This window comes from Lepus europaeus, chromosome 5 (assembly GCF_033115175.1).
Source record: "Lepus europaeus isolate LE1 chromosome 5, mLepTim1.pri, whole genome shotgun sequence".
NCBI classification, from domain to species: domain Eukaryota; kingdom Metazoa; phylum Chordata; class Mammalia; order Lagomorpha; family Leporidae; genus Lepus; species Lepus europaeus.
Window position 1 is genome coordinate 3,345,480 of NC_084831.1, and position 19,198 is coordinate 3,364,677.

General features: G+C 67.3%; 2 protein-coding genes across 2 annotated transcripts; one reads left to right on the plus strand and one right to left on the minus strand.

The window, feature by feature from the left end:
• Positions 1 to 4,210: 4,210 nt before the first annotated feature.
• HES3 (hes family bHLH transcription factor 3) lies at positions 4,211 to 5,087 on the plus strand. The gene is made up of 3 exons (XM_062193078.1): positions 4,211 to 4,291; positions 4,381 to 4,462; positions 4,711 to 5,087. The coding sequence occupies exons 1-3, from the start codon at positions 4,211 to 4,213 to the stop codon at positions 5,085 to 5,087; spliced, it is 540 nt and encodes a 179-aa protein (XP_062049062.1).
• A 1,414-nt stretch (positions 5,088 to 6,501) lies between these two features.
• Positions 6,502 to 16,165, minus strand: GPR153 (G protein-coupled receptor 153). The gene is made up of 6 exons (XM_062190350.1): positions 16,079 to 16,165; positions 12,414 to 12,881; positions 11,746 to 12,175; positions 9,877 to 10,069; positions 9,151 to 9,326; positions 6,502 to 8,820 (listed from the first exon to the last, which is right to left on the minus strand). Exons 2-6 carry the CDS (start codon positions 12,767 to 12,769, stop codon positions 8,134 to 8,136), a joined length of 1,842 nt encoding a protein of 613 aa, XP_062046334.1. The 5' UTR covers positions 12,770 to 12,881; positions 16,079 to 16,165; the 3' UTR covers positions 6,502 to 8,133.
• Positions 16,166 to 19,198: the final 3,033 nt, after the last annotated feature.

The window sequence follows — 19,198 nt, forward strand, 5'->3', positions numbered from 1 at the left end:
CATTCCCAGGCTCCTGCCCCACCAGGGCCCCAGAGGGCGGGGGGGGGGGGGGGGCTGTGCAGTGTGGCTGCAGCTCTCCCCAGGAAGGAATCCCGATCTCCCAGAAGTTGTCTTTCCTCGCCTGCGGCTAGCCCAGGCTGGAGCAATGGAAGCCCCCTCTCTAGTCCTGAAACAGGAATGACACGTAACGTAGGAGCACATCACCCTGAGATGCATAAGTCACACGTGGACAAAGGGGCCGGGTAAATATTTAAAGATTAGCGCCAGTTGGGGAGAAACACAAAGGGCTGGGACAATGGAGGTCTCTCGGAATTCACTCTCCCCAAGCCGAGCAGGCCCGGTCAGCGTTGATGCACTCGCTGGAGTCCCAGCCTTTGTCCCCTGAAGAGCCCTGGGCTGCTGGGCTAAAGAGAGTTAAACAATCGAAGCCTCTCCATCCCCATCTGGAGACAATTGGCGGCGGTGATTCGGGGCTTTTGCTGTGTCCCAATAGTTAATTACACGCAATCACTTCACTCCACTGTGTCCGTATGCGGTGCGCACAGGGCCCACCGGTTAGCAGGAGCCTAAGTGCCCTCACCTGCTGTCGCCAGCAACAGGCAGTGGGGACGTCTATGGGGGCTCTCGCCCTGGGGTCCGCACACCTCTTCTCCAGACCTAACGTGGCATTTTCTCTTTTGCCAAAGTCAAGAAAACTGACTGAGGGAAGGGCAGAGTGGTGGTGGTGGAGCGAGGGGCACAGCTTTTTGCCTTAAATTCTCCAGTGCAAGAAAGCGGGGTCCCGAGCAGCCCTGAAGGCCCTGTGCACCCTCGGGAGTTGCGGAAGGAAGTTCGTCCCTGAGTGAGCAGGGGGCGCCTGGGTCTCCCCAGCACTCCTCCTGGACCTGTGCTCCTTTCTCTGCTGCCTTGGGGACCCCAGGTGCTAAAGATAGAAAGGGAGGCGGTGGCCTACATCCAGGTTTGCATAAGCCCCGTTTCTAAGTTGGTCCGTGCCCTTCCCGGCGGCCCAAGAGAGCTCTGTCCTTTGTGCTCTCCGAGGACGGGGGTGGACAGCTGCCTCGCACCCCCCACCTCCGAAAATGGCTCCATTCCACCCCCTTCCCAGGCAAGCCTCCCAGAGGATGCAGGTTGGAAGGCCCAGGAGCAGGGCTGGCAAACAGAACGGGGATGGGGTGGACCACGAGCTCCCTGTCGGGCTTCCCCAAGGGACTCCAGAGAGACTCAGCAGCGTCTTTCCAATGACCTCGCAAATATCCGGCTTTTTTTTTTTTTTTTTTTTGACAGAGACAGTGAGAGAGAGACAGAGAGAAAGGCCTTCCTTTTTCCATTGGTTCATCCCTCAAATGGCCGCTATGCCGATCCGAAGCCAGGAGCCAGGTGCTGGCTTCCTCCTGGTCTCCCATGCGGGTGCAGGGCCCAAGCACTTGGGCCATCCTCCACTGCCTTCCCCGGCCACAGCAGAGAGCTGGACTGGAAGAGGAGCAACCGGGACAGAACCAGTGCCCCAACCGGGACTAGAACCCGGGGTGCCGGCGCCGCAGGCAGAGGATTAGCCTAGTGAGCCGCGGCACCGGCCAACAAAGATCAGGCTTTAACCTAGTGGGGAAGCAGCTGCCCAGAGGAAGGAACCCCAGTTGCGGGGAAATGGAGAGGGCAGAAGGAAGGGAACGTCAGAGCTGGGAGAAGAACGGCAGGGCTTGGGTGGGGGTGTGGGGTGCACCCGTGGCCTGGGTCCTGCAGCACCCTCAGCGGGCTTCAGGCAAGGGGGCGGGAGGAGGGGCTGTGTGCGGTGGGAAAGCAACGCAGGGTGAAGGCGAGGCTGGGAAAGTAGAGGAAGGGCCACTGTGTCGCGCAGGGTGGGGATGGGGGCGGCAGTGGCCCCCGGCCCAGCGTAAGAGCTGATTGCACAGCGGCCGCCGCCGCGGGCTCGCCTCCCGCAGCCAAAGCAGAACATTGCGAATTAGCGCATTTTGCGGTCAATTTTCCACTGCTTAAGAAACACTAAGCCACCCACGTGAGCAGCCCCACCCAGCGCTTCTGCGATCCCGAGGCACCAGCTCCGCAGGGAGGGTGGGTGGGTGGTGGCCCCGGGAGCGGCGGGTACCGGGGTGCGGGCGGGGGGCGGCCCGGGGGCCCCTTTATGGCGGCCCTAACTCTGGAGAGGGGGCGGGCCCGGCGCCCCGCTGTTGGCCGCGAGAGCAGCCCGCAGGGCCATTGGTTTGCTAATGCGCCGGGCTGAAAGGCCAGGGCGGCGGTTTATGGGGAGGGGTTGTAATTAGAGACAAATTGCCCCGCTGCCCGCAAGGCTCCCCGACGCGGGGGCGGGGGATCCCGCCCGGGCGAGGCGCGCGCCCAGCCGCGGTGCAGCTGTGCGGCAGCTGGAGGCCCGCGCGCGGCGGGGCGCCCGGAGTTTGGCCCCGCGGGGGCGGGCGCGGGCGCCGCTTTGTGGGACTCGCACAAAGCCCTTAACACTCGGCTGCCCCCTTTGTGCCCGGCCGCGCCGCCTGCCCGCCCCGCGGAGCCTTTGTACCGCGCCGCCACCGCCCCTGTCCCACAGGAAGCCGCACGGAGGCCGCCCCGGCCCGGCCGGCCCTGGCGTTTCAAAGCTGCCCGGCGCGTGCCAGCGCCCCCCGCCCGGCCTCGGCCCCGCCGCCCGATGCGGGCCCGATCGCCCGGATCTGGCACAAGGGTCCTGTGGCGGGGTTGGGGGAGGGGGGAGCCCCGGAACCGCTGTGGCCGCTCCTCGGCCTGAAAGGGGGAAGGCGGGGCGCGATTCTCCACGCTCCTCGGCGCCTGGGAACGCGGCCGCCCCGCGAGGCCCGCCAAGACCCCGGGCGAGGGCGGGCGGGGAGGGTGCCCTGGCTCGGCCACGGAGCTGGGGCGCGCGCGCGGGCAGGGGGTCCATTGGGAGCCAAACCTTCCCTCCCCCCACGCTGAGGCCCCGCGGGAGCCAGCTGCAGAACTCTTGTGACATCCTTGAGGGCTCCACCAGCAGCCTGGGCCCCAACCTCAGAGAGCCCCGTTTCACAAATCCCCAACCAAAAGCCAGGAGAACGCAGTAAAGGGAGATGCCCTGTCTGAACCCAGGGACTGCCCTGGAGTCTTGCTGTAGGCCCCTGCTCAAAGCTCCCGGGGTCTCCAGCCTCAGCCTGACTAATGGACCTCCCAAAAGTGCAGGCTGGAGGCCCCTACCGGGATCTCAACTGTCCCCACCCCAGCCATCCTTTTGTGGGATGGAAAGCAGGCTCGCCGGAGTGGAATCCTAGTTTTTTTCCCCTATGGGGATGGGTCCGCCACCTGAGTCAACTCTCCTGGGAGCCCGGGGCTGGGGACAGGGGCGGGCGGTGTGGCTCACCCCACCTGTCTCCCACTGGAACGTGTCTGGGTCAGGTGGGTCACAGCATAGGGAGCCCAGGGGGCACTCCAGGCCGCAGCGCTCCCGGTCTCCCTGCTGTGGCCGCACGGGCGGGCTGCACGCTTTAATGGGACACATGTTGCTGCGTGGCCCCCGCGGGCCCTGCCTGCGCCCCGCTTTGAGTGGCCACAGGCAGAAAATCGCCGCATTGTCCCGACATTAGGGCGACTAATGCAGCGTCGCGGGCATGGCCGGAGCGTGAAGAAGGCAGGAAGGCGTTCCAGGCATCTTCATCAGCGCCCCGGAGGCCGGGAGCTCTGTCACGCTCATTAGGGCTGCGGGCGCCGGCTGGGCCCACGGACCTCCCTCCCCAGGAAGTAAGCCCTGGGATGCTCAGAGACAGAGCTGCAGAGACTTGGCAAGTGGAACCGGCGGTGAGGTCCAGAACATGTGGGCCAGACATGCCGAGGAGTGGATGGGATATGGGAGGGACCCCCACGCTTGGGAAGTAGGGAGGGTGAGAGAAAGGCAGAAAGGGGGAAAGGGGAGGAGGTGGGGATCTGTCCCCAGGCAGCTCCTTTCGGTCCCCTCCCCCGCGGCTGCATTGACATGTAAACGAGGGTCCCAGAGTCCCCTATAAAGGCCGCGGCCGCCTCCCGCTGGTGCAGCTCGCGCATCATGGGCCCCGAGCCCGCCACCCGGGGCAGTCCTGGTGGCCCCGCCGGCAGCTTCAGAAAGGTCTGGAGTCCTGAGGGGCGCCGGGGTGGGAGCCCTTCCCTGGCTAGGGAGGGAGGCAGGGAGCAGGTGGCGGTCCTGCCCCTGAAGACCACCTCCCCACAGATCTCCAAGCCGCTGATGGAGAAGAAGCGGCGGGCTCGCATCAACGTGTCGCTGGAGCAGCTCAAGTCGCTGCTGGAGAAACACTACTCACACCAGGTGAGACAGGGGGAGGGGAGCGGCCTGACCCTCAGCCTCGACCCCTCTGCCGCCAGCCGCCGGCTGAGAGCCCTTCCACCCACCCCCAGATCCGCAAACGCAAGCTGGAGAAAGCCGACATCCTGGAGTTGAGCGTCAAGTACATGAAAAGCCTTCAGAGCTCCTTACAAGGTAGAGGCGGAGGCCCCCACGGAGGGGATGGGGCGGGGGGCCGCTGGTGGAATCAGAACTCTGGATAGGGCAAGGCCGGTTGAAGGAGCGCAGGAAGGAGCTGGGGCCGGCCCTGGGGTGGGAATGCGCCTGGGGGGGTGTGGACCCGGGAAGAGGCATTCAGGTCGCCTCCTCTCCCGTCCTTGCTGGTCCTCGCACCTCTTGGCCCGCTCCCTCCACATTTCCCGCGTCTGCCCCCCTCTTCCCAGGGCTCTGGCCCGCATCCAGCGCAGCCGAGTACCCGCTGGGCTTCCGCAGCTGCCTACCCGGCGTCAGCCTGCTCCTACGGTGCGGAGAGGAAGGCGGCGGCGGCCGGCGCTGCCCCCTGGTGCCCGAGCGCGCGGCCGGCGGCAGCACCATGGACAGCGCCAGCCCCGGCCGAGAGGCGCCCTCGGTGCTAGGCCCGTGCGCCGCGGCGGTCTGGGCGCCTGCTCCCTCCGCCTGCGGCCCGACGTCCACGCCGCCGCGGCTCCTCCTCCCCGGAGGCCTCCCCGGCTCGTCCACTAGCATCTTGGCGCCACAGGCAGCGTCGCGCGGCCGAGCTGAGAGCCCGGGGCCCGGGCTGCGTGTGTGGCGACCCTGGTGAGGCCCAGACCGGGCCTCGCACTCAAGGGGGTTCCCGTCCGGTCTGGAGACGAAGAGACTGTTGGAGCGCGCCCACGGTGATTGCCTGGATCTCGCCCGTCCCGGCTTTGGAGCTGGGTGGGTTTGGAGGGCGCCGCGCCCGCCCGTGGAGAAAACCCGCGAAGCCGCGCGCGAATCCACGCCCTGCACCCCGCTGCTCCTGCAGAGCCGCATCCGCGCGCGCTTCTCCCAGCCTCCGGGGGACCTCGAGGGTGTGCCCCAGGCTGCGCCCCGTTCCCAGGGGCCCCCGGCTCCGCAGCCCGCCCCCGCCCCTGCCGCACGGCCGCACGGCGGTGGGAAGGTCGCGGTCCGCAGCGGCGCGGAGCGGACCTCTCGCAGCGAGGAGAATCGCTGCCCCGCCCCGGGCCATTCAGCGGGCCGCCGGCGCCCGGTTCCCACCGGCACAAAGCGCGCCGGGCCCCGCCCCGCCGGCGAGCGGTCCCCTGCCCACCCCCACCTGAGACCCTCTTGGTTCCCACCCACCTCCAAGCCCTGAGCACGCGGCGCGCACCGCCGCCCTCCGCCCTCCCCTCCCCCAGCCCCTGCCCCGCCCCCAGTGGGCCCAGGGCTCTGGCCCCGCCCCCGGACCCCCACCCCCCACCCCGCTCCTTGGTGCTCGCCTCGCTGGGTGGGTTTCCTGGGAGCTATGCGAGAGCGGACCCGGGAGAGGCTCGCGTGCTCGCGAAGACACCCCCCCCCCCCACGGCCCGCAGCCTGCAGAAACCGCGCCTGCGGACCACTAGGGCTCCCGGGGAGTGCACGGCCCTCGACGGCACGAGCTGCGCCCGTGCGTGGGGCCGTGAGGCCGTGGCTGCACTCGGACTTGGGCGGTGGGAGACTCCCAGTCGTTTTTGCTGCGCCGGCCCGCGAGCTGGTAAATCAGAATAAAATACGAAGCCGGCGCGAAGGTTCCGAGTTCGGCACGGTGCCTACTTGGGTGGAGCCACAGACGCCGGCTGGGTGCAGCGGCATCTCGGAGCCCAGCTTCCCACGGCTCCGGCTGGGGGGAGCAGCCCGGAGGAGCAGCTCTGCCAGCCAGCAGGTGGCGGCCGTTCACTGCGGACCCCAAGGCGTGGCGGACCCAGGGCTCAGACGGCCCTGCCCTGATCGCTCAGCTGCCTCACGGTCGCCAAGCCTGGGGCAGGGATGCCTCCTGCACTAACAGGGCCTTTCCTCCAATGGGTGGCCCGTGGGCCTGGGTGCCCACTCCACTGCTCCAGCTTGGGCTCACTCGCTGGGTGGGACGAGAGCACCTGCTGGCAGACGACTCAGGCTCCAGGAGACTGGGGGGAGGGGGGCAGCTGGCCAGTGCTGCTGCTAAGATTTGGAAGAGTGCCCGTGCTTCCAGGAAACCAGGTGCAGAATGCTAGGTGCAAACCATAAGGAAGTTTTTATTGAGTCCTGTACAGAAGAGAAATGCTCATTTGTCAAAAAAAAAAAACAAAAAAAAAAACTACAAATGGATTCCTGGCTGCGGGCTGGGCGGTTAGGAGCCGTTCCCTCCCCAGCAAGCCCAAGGTCAAGCTCCTTAAAAACGCAGCAAAGAGGCCTGAGGCTGGACGGAGTGTGAGGGAGGGTCCCAGACCCAGAGTCCGTCCTCGCCTTTATTTCTGTAAAGACAGCACGGGAGCAATCCTGGGGGCATTGTGTCCCCACTGCAAGTATTGCATTGGATATGAAATAGTGAAAACCCAAGGTGACAAGTGGGCCAGCCTGGGGGGGGGACAGTGGCTAGCTGGTGACCACTGCCCCCTCATGACACGTCAGTCCTTGAAGGCACAGCAGCATTGGCCAGAGGAGGCAGCCCCAGCCCCACAGCCAGGGCTGGACGGCAGTCCCTGGCCTTGCTCACCTGTGGCCAGCTCATCCCCAGTACCCCCTGGCCCAGCTGAGGAGGGCCTCTGAGGCCGAGACGGAGTGGGACAGCCCCTCAGCCCTGCCTCCAGCAACCTCTTCCGGGGATGTGACCCTGTTCTGAGGGTGAGGGGAAGACTTGGCCACCTGGGGGCCAGACGGCACAGGACACAGGCCACTTCTGTGCCTCCAGTACAAGGGTGAAGCTGTTCATAGGCCTCTCCTGAGGTCGGGGAGACCGAGGGCCCAAGGCCAAGACCTGCAGGGGGTCCAACGGGGATGGAGGGCACAGCCCTATCCCTCCTCCCTGTGGGATGGGGGGGACCTTGCCAGAGCCACCCGGGAAGCCTCTGAGCCAGGGACTCCTCCCGGCTGGCTCGTCATAGGTGGGGGGCAAGGCCGGGGCTGGCAAGCCCCCCCATCCCCCCCATGTACCCACAACCTTCACGTGGGAGTCACAGAGGTGGCTGACGTGGTGGTGGGGACAGGCAACTTTGGCACAGTACTGAGGGTGGGCAAAGGAATGGTGGTCAAGGTGGCTGTGACGCCAGAGGTGACCAGGCAGAAGTTGTGCTTGGCTGTGGTGCAGGGTGCATTCCCTTGGGGATGAGGCTGAGAGTGGAGGCCTCAGGGCCACACGCCGAGGATGGACCCCACCCCCACCCCCACGACCCATCGGGGGCCTTGGACCGTCTCTTGCCAGGTCCACTCAGTAGCCAGGGCCCAGGAGACTGTCACACAGCCCTGAGAGTTAACATGGCCACCTGCTCATCACAGATGGGGAAACCGAGGCAGAGCAGGTCCCGAACAGGGGAGACCTGTGGGGAGAGCTTGTTTGGGTTCCAAAGATCCTTGTGCTTGGTGAGAGACCCGTGCACCCTCCCGCAGCGTGCGGCGGTCCGAGTGCAGGGCAGGAGGGGGAGCCTCATGGCGCTCCAGGGGCTGTGGCTTTCCGCCCTTCCAAGGTGGGGCTGTTGTCTGGGGGTGGCCTTGTTCCAGGGCTCCCTGCGTCCCCGGAGAGGCAGCGCTCAGCGAGAGGGTCCGTGCCCGAGGACAGCCCAGGCAAGGCCAGCAGGCAGGAGCCGCGCGCCTGATCCCGGCTAGGGGCACCGGACGGAGGCGGTATCTTTGGTGCTGTGGCCCCTGGGATGGCCCTAGGACGCCGAGCCCAGCGAGTCCGAGTGCAGCGTGACGTAACCCGAGGACTCGGAGGGCGAGCTCAGGAAGCTGCTGGTGCTGCCGCCGCCCGCCGCGCGCAGGCCTCCGGGCTCGCCCCACGACGCGCTCAGGCTGGTCCGCAGGGGCCCCGCGTGCGCAGGCGCGGCCAGGCGCGGCCGCGGGCTCCGCTCTGCGCCGCCAGGGGGCGTCGGCGCCTCGCTGGGCTCTGCGTCGTCCAGGGCGGCCGCCGCGGCCGGGAAGGTGCCCGGCGGGGCGGGCGGGCGACCTAGCGCCTGCGGCTCGCGTTCGAAGGCGGTCAGGGCGAAGGCGTCCGGCAGCAGCGAGGCCGAGGCGGAGCGGGCTCCGGGCCCGGGGCGGCGGCGGCGGCGGCGCCGGCTGCCCGGACTGCCGGGCGGAGAGTCGTGGGCGCGGCGCGGGCCGCCGTCCAGGGGGCGCAGGGAGAGCAGGCTCTCGGCCGAGCGGCGGCGCGGGCGGAACGGGGGTGCGTCCTCGGCGAAGGCCAGCAGGCTGCCGCGGCGCCGCTCGGGCGCTGGCGGCAGCACCAGGTGTGCCAGGGCGGCCAGGTCTTCGCCCGAGCCCCAGCGCGGCAGGAAGGCCGTGGGCAGCGGGACTGCGGCCCACACGTCCGCGTCGTCGTGGGAGAAGCGCCGCGTGGCGGGGACCTGTAGGAACGGAGCGGGCTTTAGCCCCAGATGCTCTCCGGGGCACGAGGACCGACGTCTCCCCCCTGCCCAGGGTCAGGAACCAGGCCTTGGGCCAGAGCAGCCCGGTCCCCGGGCCTCTTGTAGCTTGGGTCAGTCGGGGGTGGGGAGAACGCGGGTATCAGGCCTGGAGGACACAGTCCAGGCGCCAAGGCTTAGGTGCACGACTGTGACCTCGGGTCGGTCCCTCCGGGAGGGTGACAGCCACCCCCGGAGCTAGAGCGGGCGTGAGGGCAAGGCAGGGAGGTCGTCATGCCCCACCCGCCCCGTGCAACCCCAGCCAGCCCCGACCTGCAGGTACTGCATCCTCTCTTCCTGCAGGGGGCAGAGCTGGGGCAGGCCTCCCTCCAGAGCGGACAGCTCGTACGTGGCTGTCCTGTCCAGAGCCACGAAGTCGCCGCCGTAGCCGTAGTCCACGGAGCGCTCCAATGCCAGGTCCGGGGCGGCGCCTCCCTCCAGGCTGGTCTCTGCGAGGTGCAGCAGGGGCTCAGGGCCACGGAGACTTGGGGCACCTGGGAGAGCCCCAAGGACACCCCCTGCCCCATACACACAGGGAGAGGGCTGGTTAGCTGAACACGGAGAGGAGCGGGGTCCTGGGTTCAGGTCCTCACTGCCGCAGGGGAGGTCACGCTCAGCCTGTCCTCCTCTGGCACACGGAGGTGGGCCCTGGGGCAGGTCTGGGGTGCAGCACGGAGCAAGGCCCCCACCCCCACCCAGGGGGGTGCTGTTGCAGACGGCAGACCAGAGCTCCTAAAGAGCCCGCTGGGGGTCCCCAGGCTGGGCGTGGGGAAACTTGGGGGAACGCAGGAAGTGTGGGGCTCACAGCTCCCCTGCTCCCCAGGGCACTGGGCTGTCACCCCAGCCAGACAGCAGACTGCTCTGTGGGACACCTGGCGGGGCCCTTCCGGGTTCAAGTGTGTTTGGGGATACTGCAGGGGGGTCTGGTGGCTGGGAATGGGATCTCCACCTTCCAGCTCTTCCTGCCGACCCCAGGGGCCGCCCTCAGGCCGTTCTCACCATCATCGGCGTCCTCGTCGTTGGCCATGAGGGCCACACACTTTTCCCAGACAGCCTTGAGGTCGGCCCGGTAGCGGTCACAGGCCCAGAGGAACACGGGCAGCAGCAGGGCCTGGGTCACAGAGCACCACAGCACGCACAGCACCATCCAGGGGGCCGCCGCGTCGGCCCGCAGGCTGCTGAAGCTCACCACCTGCGGGCACAGGGCGTGGCCTGGCACCCGGCGGGACCCCTGCCCCGGCTCTTCCCCGGGGACCATGGGCAGGGCCGAAGGAGGTGGTGACAGGCAGAGCCCCAGACCCTGGGCAAGGAAGGGGCCTGAGTGGGGAGGCCACCAGGGTGAAGTCCAGCCCCTGTGTGTGCCCAGCCCTCCACGGCATGCTGGGCAGCGCTGGGCACGCCTGCTCTCGTCCATGGGGAGAACAGGTCTGCTGTCCGCCCAGGGACCTGAACGGGCCACCCACAGCCCCTTCCCTTGGCCAGTCACCGCCTCGGCACTGCTCTTCTCCAGTGGTCTAAGGCGCCAGGGAATTTAAGAGGCAGCGGGTACAGCAGGTGGCCTGTGGGTCTCTACACAGGGACCCCCCTTGGCCCCCTCACTGGGCCTGGAGAGTGGCACTCAAGGACCCCACCACTGGGGGGTGGGCGCATGCTGCTGATATCCCAGTGGTTCTGCCAGTGCCGGCTGTGCTACCCTTGGAACACTGCTCAGTCTCCGGGGGCTGTGTTCCCTGTCACCTGTGCAATGGGCTTGGGATGCCCCCCCCCCCCCCCGCTCCAGACAGTGGGGTGGAGACTCCAGGCAGGGGGCGGACATGTGGCTCAGCACTTAGGACACAGCTTGGGACACCCCCATCCAGTGTCCCAGTGCCCAGGGCTAGTCCCAGCTCCGCTCCCAACACCAGCTGCCTGCTGACACACATCCCAGGAGGCATAAGCTGGGTCCCTGCCCCCAACACGAGATCCAGGGTTTCAGCCGTGCCCAGCCCCAGCCACTGCAGGCATTTGGGGAGTGAACCAGCGGACAGACCATCTCTCTCCCTCTCTCTCTTTGCTTTTCAAATACAAATAGGTAAATAAATAAAATTATATTAACACGGAGAAGCTGGGGGCCCTTCCCTGTGCTGTCCCCACTCTGCTCCCACAGTGCTTTGTGGTTCTTGGAGGCTGTCGTTACGTGATGCCATCAGCACAGGGGCTGGGGACACAGAGGGACACTGGGGGCACCAAGCCTGCGGGTGTGGCGGGGGGGGGCAGGTTAGCAGGGGCTGCACCTGCTGGTGTCCTGCAAGTGCTCAGCTGAGGCCTCTCGGGTGGTCCTGGCCCCAGGTCCCTCCATGTCTCACCCCAGACCCTTTGGGGGCTGGGCTGGAGCCTACAATGGGAGGGATTGGCTACCAAGGCCAGCCTGCTCCCAGGCTGCTGGGGATCACTGGACCCTGGACCCTCACTGGCAAGGCCTTCCCCACTTGGGCCCTTCCCAGTCCTAGGGCCAAGTGCAATGCCCCAGCAGACATCTGGGACCTCGTCCTGTGCCCTGATCCAGTGGCCCTTACCTATCGCAGCAACCTGGAACCTGGACCCATCGTGAAGCCCACGGGCGTCTTACCCCCTCTTCCGTGCCCTCTGGATCAGTCAGGCCTCAGGTGAGGGGGGGAGACACCCCTGCAGCGTGGCAGAGACCCTGAGTGGGTTCCAGCCCCACCACCCTGCCCTGGTCTGGTCAGGTTGTTATTTCTCTCTGGACCACGTGCCCTTCTCAAAGGCCTGGGGTTGAGGACTCAGCCACCTAACACACGCTGCAGTGCGTCCAGTCCCGGCACTGGCCCAGGGCCCCGCCAGGCTCCCCGGCCGGACTCTGTCACCCACCAGCACAGGGAAGCCCATGAGGCAGTCATAGATGACGACGATGGTGGCCACCAGGCCGGTGATCTGCAGTGAGGTCTTGGCAGGCTCGGAGCCATCGATGGAGGAGCGGCGCTTGCCCTGAGCGTCCTCCACCACGATGGTGGGCACCGTGAAGGCACGGCGGTCGGCCCGGCGCCCCACCTGCACGGCCAGCGTCTGGAAGAGGGCAATGGCTGTGCAGACCACACCCATGGCCACGCTGCCGCCCACCAGCAGCAGGAAGCAGACGCCGAAGCCCAGGCCGATCTCAGCCACGATGAAGCGGCAGCCATGGGTGTAGAAGCGCTCGCTCGTGTCGTGCCAGCCGACGGCGGGCAGGGCCGACAGGATGAAGGACACCATCCAGATGCCCATGACCGTGTGCACCGCCTGCTTCTTGGCATTGCTCAGCCTGGCATGGGGCAGGGAGGGACAGGTGGACACAGTGTCACGGGGGGGCCAGCTGTCCCAGGACATCCTAGTCAGGCAGCACCAGCAGGGCAAGGCCTTGCACACGCCTGTGCACACTATCGCGTGTCCCTCTTGCCACACACGCCCCGGCAGCCTCCGGCCAGCCCCACACCCCACCCCACCCCCGGCACACCACAGGCGTGGCACTCACACGGGGCCACGGTCACGAGAGTGCTCACCTGTAGTTGACAGGCCAGCGGACCATCCACATGCGGTGGTAGGAGAGGGAGGTGACGGAGAAGCAGGTGGCCAGGGTGAGAGTGTAGAAGGTGGACACGAAGACCTTGCAGAGGCCCTCGTTCCACTCGTAGTCGGGGCGCTGCCGCCGCAGCTGCACCACGGCGTAGGTGGCGATGGGCACCGCCACGTTGAGCATGTGCGTGGCCGCAAGCGTGCACAGCAGGAACTCCAGCGGCTTCCACTTCTGCTGCTTGGCACCCACGCTGAGGATGCCCCAGGCGTTGGCCAGCAGGGAGAGGCCTCCACACGCCAGCCAGCCCACCGCGCTGCCAGGCAGCCGCCGCTCGTCACTCATGGTGCCGACGGGAGCTGGCGGGCGGCCGGGGCATCCTCCTCGGAGCCAGGCCTCGGCGCAGAGCGGCAGCCCTCACACACGATGGCTCAGGGGTGCCGGGGACCACGCATGCCTGTGTGGGGAGGAGCAGTGGGCACTCAGCGTTGGAGCTCCGCGGCCATTGGCGTTGGCTGGTCTGGTCTCCTCTCCACCCCCAGGGGCCTCCTGCCATGTCCCTGGTACCCAGAGGAGTGTACACAGGGGTGCGCAGTAAGTGCACATTCCCTCACTTCCACCTGTTCCTAATCAAGGCTTGGAATCTGGGCTGCCTTCCAGGTCTCCTTCATCCTTAGGCTGCCACCAGGCTGGGTCCAGATGGCACTCTTGCCCCATGGGTGCCCTGTCCCTGCTCTAAGACAAACCCTCTCACCATCAGGAGCTCCGACAGGCCTGCACAGCCCACCCCAGACCTCCGCAGGGGACACTGGGGCCCCTCCCTTAATTCCTCGCACCTCCTGGGGTTCAGCCTCCTAAACCTTCCTCTCTCTCTCCTGCTTCCCACGTGACCTGACCTGGCAGTGAGCACTTTAGCATGCAGCCTGGGCCGGGGTGGGGCAGCCTACCTCTCCAGGTCACAGCTTTCCCTGGCAGGCCCGCCCCAGACCCCAGCACAGCCACTAGCGCGCTAGCCGGGCTGCCCAGGCACGGGCTCTGCCTGTCGTCCTCTGTCATGCTTCTTCCCCCAGGAGGCTGGGGACAGACGCCCCATGGAGAAATCCCTGGCCTGGGTCCTGCACGCAGTGGGTGCTGCGGGGTGGTGTCGGCCCTGTTCTCTGGTGGCTTGGGCAGCAGGGATCTGGAGATGGCCCGGAGCCCAGATCCTGCCTGAGGGAAACTGCTGACCGCTTACGGATGTGAGCTAGGGCCCTGCAGGCTGGCAGGAGGCACGTGGCCAGGCGGGGAGGGATTCCACCCTGCCGGAGGGCTGGGCATCAAGTCCCTCCCTCCCCACTCCCAGCCGCCTGCCTGTGCAGAACCCTGGCGGTCCCGATGGCCACAGCCCGGAGCAGGCGGCGTGTGGCACTCACACTACTCTGAGCTCTGCCTACACGCAGCCCTTCTCCCCTTTGTCTCCTCTGCTGCGGGCACCTCCTGCACCCCCGATACGGTCACACGGCCCCCGGGGATGGAGAGGCCGCTGCACACTGCAGCCGTACATGAGAGCTCCCAGCTCTCAGCCGTAGCCATGCTCCTGCGAGTTCCTCCTGTGGCCTGACTCCCAAGGATCCCTCGGGGATGTGTCCCCTCCATCTGAGTGTCCCTGCCCAGGACCCTCCCAGACCCTGACCCAGCAGAAGAGACCCGTCTGCAACACCAGCTGGGGGACCTCCGCGACCACTTCCTTCCGGAACTAGGTTCCCGCTTCTGCAGGGCAGCTTCGCCACCCCACCCCGCCCATCCCCATGTAGAAGACTAGCGGCCGGCAGAGCCTCCAGCGGCCACTCCCAGGTGTGTCCCTGGCCTCGGGGCAGAGACCACATGTGAGGCACTGACTCGGGCTGCTGGCCCCAGCCCTGGCTAGTTCCCTGGCGGCCCTGTGGCTTCCTCTTCTCAGTTGTAACCCAGACAGCATAGCACCCTCCCTAGAAGGTGTTGTGGGGAGTTAATGAGCTACGCCAGGCACGGTGCTTAGAAGGCAGCCGAGCACGCAGTAAGTGCTCACTAAGTGCTTGGGAGGTTCCTGAGTCTTCCCGGCTCACTGAGCTATGCCACATCTCAAGGGCCAGGACACACGGTTGGGAGGTGTGGGGGAGTCTCAGACCTGGGCATGCATTCAGGTTTTGGGGTGCCTGGCAGCCTGCTGGGGGTTGCAGCAGGCAGGGTGTGGGGGATTCCTGTGGCCCAGAGGTTACAGACACTACTCAGCCTGCACCTGAGGAGCCACATTGGACCCCCGCCTTGGCCATTGGATTGGGAGGTCTGTCTGACCCCTGTGGCCTTGGTCCAGCCCACTTTGCTCACGCATTGGTTTCCGGCGCAGGGTCACAAGGAAGGTGCACAGGCGACCACCAGCACAAGCCTTCCCGGTGCCAGCTCCTCCCTCCACCCAGCCTAACAGTGCCAGGGCAGGGCCAGGTGCCCTGGTCCACAGAGAAGGGAGGAGGCCCCCTCCCGCAAACAGGCGCACTTGCTGCTGTTTGTGTACCCAGTGATTTGTGTCTGGGATCCTGTTGTCACCCCCCTGCTAAAGAGGACCCAGCAGAAGCCAAGAGAAGACCTAAGCCATGGTGTGTGTGCCTGAGCCAGCATTCGACCTCCACCGCCTGACCCCACGGGCCTGGCCCCAAACGTTCCAGAACAAGGCATTTGTGTGTGTGTGCACAGAGCTGAGGTCTTTCCTGTCCCCACCGGCTGCAAGCTCAGGGCAGCAGTGTCAGGCCTGGCTGGGGCCCCGCCTTCCTGGGGGCCGTAGTCCTGTGGTGGGGGGGGGGGATGCTCGGGTGGGGGACAGGGTGTTCTCCCGCCTCTGGGGCGGCGACCGCAGCTCCGTGGCTCCCATCCACCCGGGGCCAGTCCCTAGGCTGCGCTCCCCGGCCCCGCCCCCGGCTGGCACGGCGCACTCAAAGCATCCCGAAGCATTTCGGGACCAGACTGCAGGTGCGACGGTCCTGGGACACACCCGGCTCTGGAGGGAGACTCCGCAGGGTCTGCGGGCGGGCCGGGGGTGACGTCACGGCCCCGGGCCAATGAGCCCGCGCCGCCCCGGGCTCTATTGCGCAACAAAGAGAGCCCAGAACTTGAAAGGAGTCCCCGGGCAGCCGGCTGCGCCCCGGGCTGCCGCCCCCACTGCGCCGGTCCGTCTCGCAGGGCCCTGGCCCCGCCGCCGCCCAGGCTCGGCGCGGAGCTTCCGCGGCTCCGGCACGCCCCCCCACCCCCCACCCCGGCGGTCCTGGCCCCCCCCGCGCCCCGATCCCCTTCCCCCGCCTGCCCGGCCCCACTGGGCCCCCCAGTTCTGCCAAACACCGAGGGCGCGTCCGAGCGGTTGCCTGGGGAGCCTGATGCTGGCGAGACCGCGGACCCCTGGCACCCCCCGGGTCGCGACGGGCAGGGGCGGACCCGGGACCCTCACACCCGCGTCCTCCACCCGCTGCGGGCCTCCAGGGGCAACGCGGCAAGGCCCGGAGGCGGAGGAACGGAGGGAGGGGCCGGCCCCAGGGAAGTTACCCTGAAGGTCCCCAAGTTAGGCGGGGGGCGCCCTAAGCGGAGCCCGCGGCCCCTCGGACAGCGCCTCCCCGCCCGGCCGACCCCGGCCCACCCGGCGGCGCTCACCGTACATGCGGGCGCCCGAGGCTCCGGCTCGCTGCTCCCGCCTCCGGCTCCGGCTTCAGCTCCCGCGCCCCTGAGCCGAGCGCGAGCCGCCGGGGGCCGCGGGGGTGGCTGGCGGCGGAGTGGCCCGCGGGCCGGGGCATCCTGGCGGCGGCCACCGGTGTCCGGCGCGCTCCGCTTGGCCCGGCCCGGCCCCGCCGCCACTCCCTCCCTCCCGTCCTCGGCGCCGCGACCGCGCTCCGCGCTCGCCGCTCGGCTGGCTGCGCCCAGCGGCCGGGGGCGGGGGGCGGGCCAGGGCGCATGCCTCCGCCGGGCGCCGCGCACCGCCCCTCGGCCCGCCCCGCCGCCCCCGCCCCCGCCCCCGCCCCCGCCCGCTAGCAGGCGCGGCGTGCAGCGCCGTCGGGCCGACCCGCGGGCCGCCCTCTCACCCTGGAGCTGGGCGGCTGCCGCCGGGACTTGCGTCCTCTGGCTCCGGAGCTGGGGAGGTCACCGCCCTGCCAACGCCTTCTGGGGACTCAGGCCCAGAGCTGGGGTGGGAGGGCCGGCAGGGCAGGAGGGGCTGGAACCGGGAATGGGCAGGGATGCCCTGGGGCTGGGCTAGGGGGTTCATCTCGAGTGAGCCATCGAGGCGAGCCCAAGGACCAGGCTTCTAGGAACTGGGAGTTGATCTTCCTGGACCTGGAGCAGCAGGAGGCAAAGTTAGCCCAGCTAAGGGGTCAGGCTGAGCCCTGGGCCTGGGCCCGTCTCCCCACCCCAAGAGTGGATGGGTCCCAGGCTGTCAGGCGGCTGCCCTTCCCACGGCCTCTGCAGCTCCGAGGCCTGTCCCGTCGCCTCCATTGGCACTGCTAGTAGCGCACAGCTGTCACCCAGACTGGGTGCCTCCGCTTGTCCCGTCTCGGGGGGCACCTCCTGCCGCAGGAGTGGAGCTGGCGTCTTGGCCTCCCCCCTCAGTGGGTGGCACCAGTCTCTTCTCAGGAGCCCTGAGTGCACACTGCTGGGGTGGCGTGAGGCCTCCCGGGAAGCAGCCCTGGCCAGGTGAGCCGCTTGATGTTTGCCTGGGCCGGTAGCTGCCTAAACTGTCCCCACAGCCCAGGTCCCTGAGCAGGTATTTGTGGGCCCAGGGGCAGGCCTTAGAAAGGGTCCCAGGGGCCTGCGCCGTGCTCACTTGGTTAATCCTCTGCCTGCGGCGCCGGCATCCCATATGGGCGCTGGATTCTAGTCCTGGTTGCTCCTCTCCCAGTCCAGCTCTCTGCTGTGGCCCGGGAGGGCAGTGGAGGATGGCCCAAGTACTTGGGCCCTGCACCCGCATGGATCGGATCGGCATAGCTCTGGCCACAGCGGCCATTTGAGAGGTGAACCAACGGAAGGAAGACCTTTCTCTCTGTCTCACTGTCTGTCAAAAAAAAAAAGGGTCCCAGTCTCAGGCAGGGCTGGGGAGCTGAGAGCTGGACATGCCCCCCCATGGCCCCTGTGGTTTGGGGTGGACAAGGCCCCCAACCCCCACAGGTGGCCCCGGTGATGGACAGGCTGCCAGCAGCAGGAGCTGGCATAGCAGCTAATCACGTGCCTTTTCTCTTTCTTTTATTTATTTTATTTGAAAGTCAGTTACAGAGAGGGAGAAGCAGAGGCAGAGAGATCTTCCATCCACTGGTTCACTCTTCAAATGGCCACAATGGCCAGGGCTGTGCCAGGCTGAAGCCAGGAGCCAGGAGCAGCTTCTAGGTCTCCCACGTGTGTACAGGGGCCCAAGCACTTGAGCCATTTTCTGCTTCTTCCCCAGGTGCATTAGCAGGGAGCTGGATCAGAAGTGGAGCAGCTGGGACTCGAAGCAGCTCCCGTATGGGATGCTGGCACTCACTGCAGGCGGTGGCTTAACCTGCTGTGCCACAGTGCCAGCCCCTCGAGTGGCATTCCTAAGGCATGCTGGCCCCTCCCTGAATCGGGCGCTTCAGCTGTTAGGGGCCCCACCGTCAGAGGGCAGCCTCTGCAGGCCTTGGCTTTGGCTCTGAACCCAGGGACCCCTGGCCTGGGCCGTGGGTGAGGCTGGGAGCTAAGACCAGCCTCCGGGAGTCAGGGTGGCTGCTGTGGCTGCACGCGGCTGAGCTGACTCTCCCTGCTTCCCGGGCAGGAAGTAGCCCCGTCAGCCGGGACTGGGGCCCGACAGATTCCAAAGCTCTTGGCGGGTGTTCCTGCACATCTGGAGCCGAGCTCGCGCTCTCTCCAGGGGCCTGGGGAGGGCTGGCGCGAGGCTGCAGCTGCTAGCAGGCCAGCCTCCTCTGCAGGCAGCCGGACAGATGTTAGGGCTTCAGGGACATCCTCCTGGGCCCAGCTCAGGGAGGAGCTGGTGGAGGGCCTTTCTCAGCCGTGGGTGGGGATGGGTGCTGGCTCCTGCCGTGGCCACCTTATCTGTCCCCCGAGGCTGCCGGACCAGGGACCCGGTGCACACGTAGGCCCTGAGCCCTCACACCACACACGTGTGCACACAGGTGCAGTGACACGCAGCCTCCCAGCATCAGCATGCAGACGCACACACACACAAATGCACCAGCTACGGTCTCCCTCTGATGTAGCCACACTCACTGCCCCTGTGACCTCCACCCACAGCCACCCCAGGAGCCCCTGCCTGAGGGGTTTCCATGTCAGGCTCGGGGGTCCTGGCACCACGGGGTGTCTAGGTGGTTCCTGGCGAGAGACAGCAGGGGTCCCCGTGCTGGGCGTGTCCCCATGCCTCACCTCCCTGGGTCTTTAGGCTGCATGGGGAGCCCCGTTCCAGCCTCGGTGGACACACAGGCGTGCAGAGCCGGCGTGCTGCATAGTCAGACGCTGGGGAAGCCGTGTGCTAAGGCATTGACTCCCTCTGGCTGTCTGGGCTGTCCTTGGAATCTGGGGGTCAGATGGGGCCCCTGGTGCCAGGCTGCAGAACCTGGGCCCCATGGGAAACGGGCATTGTCTAGTCAGCAAATCCCAGCCAAGTGTGAATCCCAGACTAATGTGCCTGAGGTTCCGGATGCTGGGAGGGGGCCAGGGAAGGCTGAGGCCACACCCAGCAGCCCCCCCACCCCCACAGCCCATGTCCAGCGGGAGGGCAGCCCCCCGAGACAGACGATCACCCAGCCTCGTGAG

Excerpts from the sequence above, each read along its gene's own strand:
- GPR153 (XM_062190350.1), bottom strand. The coding sequence starts at position 12,769 with ATGAGTGACGAGCGGCGGCTGCCTGGCAGCGCGGTGGGCTGGCTGGCG. Across the intron at positions 12,176-12,413 it reads CGCTGGCCTGTCAACTACAG|GCTGAGCAATGCCAAGAAGC; the intron begins GTGAGCACTCTC and ends GCCCCATGCCAG. Across the intron at positions 8,821-9,150 it reads AGAGGATGCAGTACCTGCAG|GTCCCCGCCACGCGGCGCTT; the intron begins GTCGGGGCTGGC and ends CCGTTCCTACAG.
- HES3 (XM_062193078.1), top strand. The coding sequence starts at position 4,211 with ATGGAGAAGAAGCGGCGGGCTCGCATCAACGTGTCGCTGGAGCAGCTC. Across the intron at positions 4,292-4,380 it reads AGAAACACTACTCACACCAG|ATCCGCAAACGCAAGCTGGA; the intron begins GTGAGACAGGGG and ends ACCCACCCCCAG. Across the intron at positions 4,463-4,710 it reads CCTTCAGAGCTCCTTACAAG|GGCTCTGGCCCGCATCCAGC; the intron begins GTAGAGGCGGAG and ends CCCTCTTCCCAG.